We start from the raw sequence: 4443 nt of genomic DNA on the forward strand, positions 1-4443 counted from the left end.
TACTGGATGAGGCTCGGTCCTTAGACTTCAATTATAATGCTAGTGACTTGTGCACTACAGATTGTAAACTCATGGGCAGGGAACGTGTTTACCAACTCTGTTGCATGGTACTTTCCCAAGCGTTCAGAACAGTGTTTTGCATACAGTAAGTGCTCAGTAAATACCATTTATTGATTGATGGTGTAGGGCCTGCTCGTTTTCTCATCCCTGTTAATCTTTCTCATAGGGACCCAGAGTACCACAAGTGAATAAGAGAGCAGAGACTGGAACTCAGGTTTCCAGATTCCTAGAGTCCTGTTCTTTTCTCAACATTGTCTCTCTTCGGATCCCCAAGTAACCACCAGCAGCTGAACCATGGGACAGTGGGCGAACCTGTCATCAGGGAGTAACTTCATCTTACTTGGCATCTTTTCCAGTAGCCGAGCCCACCTCGTGCTCTTCAGTGGAATCATGGTGGTCTTCGGGATAGCTGTGGTTGGGAATGTCCTCCTTCTCCTACTCATTCACATGGATCCCCGGCTCCACACGCCCATGTACTTCTTCCTCAGTCAACTCTCCCTCATGGACCTGACTCTGGTCTGCACCATCGTGCCCAAGATGGCCACCAACTTCCTGTCGGGCAAGAAGTCTATCTCCTTTGTGGGCTGTGGCCTCCAGATTGGTTTGTTTGTCTCCATGGTGGGCTCTGAGGGGCTCCTGTTGGGCCTCATGGCCTACGATCGCTACATAGCCATCAGTCACCCCCTGCACTATCCGATTCTCATGAGTCGGAGGGTCTGCCTGCAGATTGTTGGTGCTTCCTGGGCTTTTGGGATGCTGGACGGGCTCATTCAGGTGATAGCTGCCATGAGCTTTCCCTACTGTGCGTCCCGGGAGGTTGACCACTTCTTCTGTGAGGTGCCCTTCCTGCTGAAGCTGGCCTGTGCCGACACCTCACTCTTCGACTCCTTGCTGTTTGCCTGCTGTGTCTTCATGCTTCTCCTCCCATTCTCCATCATCGTCGTGTCCTATGGCCTCATCCTGGTGGCGGTGCTGCGCATGCGCTCAGCCCAGGCCCGCCACAAGGCCCTGGCCACCTGCTCCTCCCACCTGGCTGCTGTCTCCCTCTTCTACGGGGCAGCTATGTTCATCTACCTGAGGCCCAAGAACTACCGGGCCCCCAGCCATGACAAGGTAGCGTCCATCTTCTACACAGTCCTGACACCCATGCTCAACCCCCTCATCTACAGCCTGAGGAACCGGGAGGTGATGGGGGCGCTGAGGAGGGGGTTGGCCCGCTGGGCCATTGGGCGTCCAGTTGTCAGGCCTAGCCTCCCTCCAGCCCAGCCATGAAGACATGTTTCCCCTTCCATTGCTCCAGGAAACCCTCGGAGCAGAACCCACCAGCTCTTCACCGAAGAAACGCCTTGGAAGTGGGAGAGGAGGAAACAGAAGGAGAAGGAGTGAGATTGCCCTGTCAAATTCTAAGGAACTGATGGAGCCCCCTTGCATGATTAATGGGGGAGAAAGGAGCAGGAAGGAAAGGAACTGGTCTCTGAGAAGAGCCCAGTCAAACAGCTAATCAATACTGATCTCCAAGCCTCCATCTGGCAGGAGAGATAGAGACAACATAGAGCCACCTCCTCCAGGTAGCCTTTCCTACTTAATTCTCCCCCACTTTTCTGGCTCTACCATCTCATCAGCCACCTCTGTTTTTAAATATTTTTCCATTAATGAATTACTGAATGGTTTATCCTCTTCTGTCTATTAATCATACATAGTTCTAGATATAAATCTCAAATTGTGGGTCCCTTGTAGGCCAGGGCAATGTCTTAATCAGTATTTAGGAATTCTACCCAGGATTTACTACAGGAGTTCTTTTAAGTACTTAATGGATTTTGGTCACACTAATCATAATACTAATTGTGGTATTTGTCAAGCACTTACTATGTGCCTTGCACTGAGGTAGATACAGTATATCATTATTATCATAATCATCATTATTATCTTATCACTTTCCAAGACAGGGCACAATTGGTCTCCTACAAAAATATGATCGATTTATAATGAAGTCTACATGAGTTTAGTTCTGAGGGATTTCATAGGGCAGAGGGATTTTAAAATTATGAAGTGGCAGTCCTGGAGGAAATAAGGTGGGAATATGAGAGGTTCATCATTCATTCAATCGTATTTATTGAGTGCTTACTGTGTGCAGAGCACTGTACTAAGCGCTTGGAATGTACAGTTCGGCAACAAATTCATCAAATTCAAATTCATTAGGGATGGCTTCCTGGAGGAGATGTGAAATAGTAGGGCTTTGAAGATGGAGAGAACAGTGATATGCTAGATGTGAAGGGGGATGAAGTCACAGGCAGAAGGGATGTGGTGAGCTAAAGGTTGAGAGCTGAGAGAGCTGAGAGGAAGACCCAGAAAGTAGGTTGATTGGAAAGGAGTGAAGTTTGCGAACTGGGGGGTTTGGGAGAGAGGAGTAAGGAAAAGTTCTTCAATTTTTTTTTTTTTCAAATGGCATTTACTGAGCACTTATTGTGTGCAGAGCATGGTACTAAGCACTTGGGAGAGTACAATACAACAATAAACAGACACATTCCCTGCCACTACCAACTAACAGAGCTAAGAGGTATGATCCCTGCCAACAAGGAGCTTGCGGGCTATAGGGGCAGACAGATATTAAAATAGATTAGGGACAGGGAAAATAGTAAAGTAAGTTAAGAGTAGGATAAGGTGAGGGGAGAGAGCCAATCAACTGCTCTAATATCAAGACTCTAAGCTCGTTAGAGGGAGGGAACATGTCTCTCAACTCTGTTCCCAAGAACTTAGTACAGTGCTCTGCACATAGTAAGCATTCAATAAATGCAATTGATTGTCCAGGAACACACATTTATCTTACAAAAAACCCACCCTCTGAACTTCTGTCCTTATTAATTAAAGGGAGAAGTGAGCTTACCTGCCAAGGAGCTTGGCTGACAATTGAGGCTTTCTATGGGGGCTGGAGGAGTTGTAGCTCGGTAGAGAGGAGAATCTCAGGCAATGTAAATGTTTGCAGATTGGGTCTTTTGCCTCTACTGTACTCTCTCAAGTGCTTAGAACAGTGCTCTGCACACACTGACACTTAATAGTATCTTGGATTGGTGGATTATCAATTTATTCATTCATTTAATGTTCAGTTGCCACCTTCTTGCAATCCCAGCAACTTCATAAAGCTATCCCCAGTTCATTTCCACTTCCCCAGTCCCTATCGAACCAACAGCTAACATTAGCATTTTTGCAAAGATAGAACTAAATAGTTTATGTATTTTTCATTTTGTTTCCATTTTCCATTTTCTTGGCAATGCCAGTTAAATCTTGGTTCTTCTTATTGCTTCCAGTTAACAATTTGTGAATAATCTGGTGCATCCCCTTCTCTCCAAGTAGATTGTTCTCTCCCAAGAGCTTTGTTCGGTGCCTGCTCAGTTCTTAGAACAGTGCTCAGCACTTAGAACAGTGCCTGGCACATAGTAAGCGTTTAACAAATACCATTATTATTATTACTGTTACCTTCTTTGGACATCGTGACAGAGAAGTAAATAAGAGTTTGTAGAGTGAGCCTTGTTCAGGAGACAGAATGGGGGCAGAACATTACGGGCAGGGATCATATCTAGCAACTGTGCTGCACTGTACTATCCCAAGTGCTTAGTATGGAGTTCTGCGCACAGTAAGTGCTCAATAAATACGATTGAATGAATGAATCAGCCCAGGACTCTTGCCGACAGATAATTACTCTCCCATTCAAAGCCTTATTGAAGGCACATCTCCTCCAAGAGGCCTTTCCTGACTAAACCCTCCTTTCCTCTTCTCCCACTCCCTTCTGCATCATCCTGACTTACTCCCTTTATTCATCCTTCCCTCCCAGCCCCAGAACACGTCTGTACATATCTGTCTCCCCTTTTAGGCTGTAAATTTGATGTGGGCAGAGAATATGTCTGCTATATTGTCATATTGTGCTCTCCCAAGCGCTTAGTACAGTGCTATGCCCACAGCAAGCATTCAAAAATACCATTGATTGGTAATTTTAATGTCTGTCTCCCTCCCCAGATTGTAAAATCCTTGTGGGCAGGAATTGCATTTACCAACTCTGTTGTGGTGTTCTCTCCCAAGCACTTAGGAAAGAGCTTCTCCCACAGTAAATGCTCAATAAATACCACTGATAGGTTGATGGTATTGGTGGGCACTTCCTGGATCTATGCAATCGTTCACTCAGGTGATTTTTACTGTCAGTAACATCGTCTTATATATATATAATGTATATGGATACATATTCACCCTTCTTCATAATTTAGTCTCAACAGGATCTGTTTCAGCTCAGAGAAGAGCTGTGTCTCGATTTCTGGGCATTGAGCATCTCCTGAGGGGGAAGACGACAACCAAATTCCACCATTTCTCTTAGAGTCAGCAAACGCTTCTTTC

General features: G+C 45.7%; 1 protein-coding gene across 1 annotated transcript; it reads left to right on the forward strand.

Annotated features, from left to right (window-relative positions):
• The first annotated feature begins 354 nt into the window (after positions 1 to 354).
• On the forward strand, positions 355 to 1332 carry LOC114807874 (olfactory receptor 56-like). Its single transcript, XM_029054633.1, has one exon. The coding sequence runs from the start codon at positions 355 to 357 to the stop codon at positions 1330 to 1332; it is 978 nt and encodes a 325-aa protein (XP_028910466.1).
• The last annotated feature ends 3111 nt before the right edge of the window (positions 1333 to 4443 follow it).

Source organism: Ornithorhynchus anatinus, chromosome X5 (genome assembly GCF_004115215.2).
Source record: "Ornithorhynchus anatinus isolate Pmale09 chromosome X5, mOrnAna1.pri.v4, whole genome shotgun sequence".
Classification (NCBI taxonomy): domain Eukaryota; kingdom Metazoa; phylum Chordata; class Mammalia; order Monotremata; family Ornithorhynchidae; genus Ornithorhynchus; species Ornithorhynchus anatinus.

Coding starts and splice junctions, on each gene's coding strand:
- LOC114807874 (XM_029054633.1), top strand. CDS start 355: ATGGGACAGTGGGCGAACCTGTCATCAGGGAGTAACTTCATCTTACTT.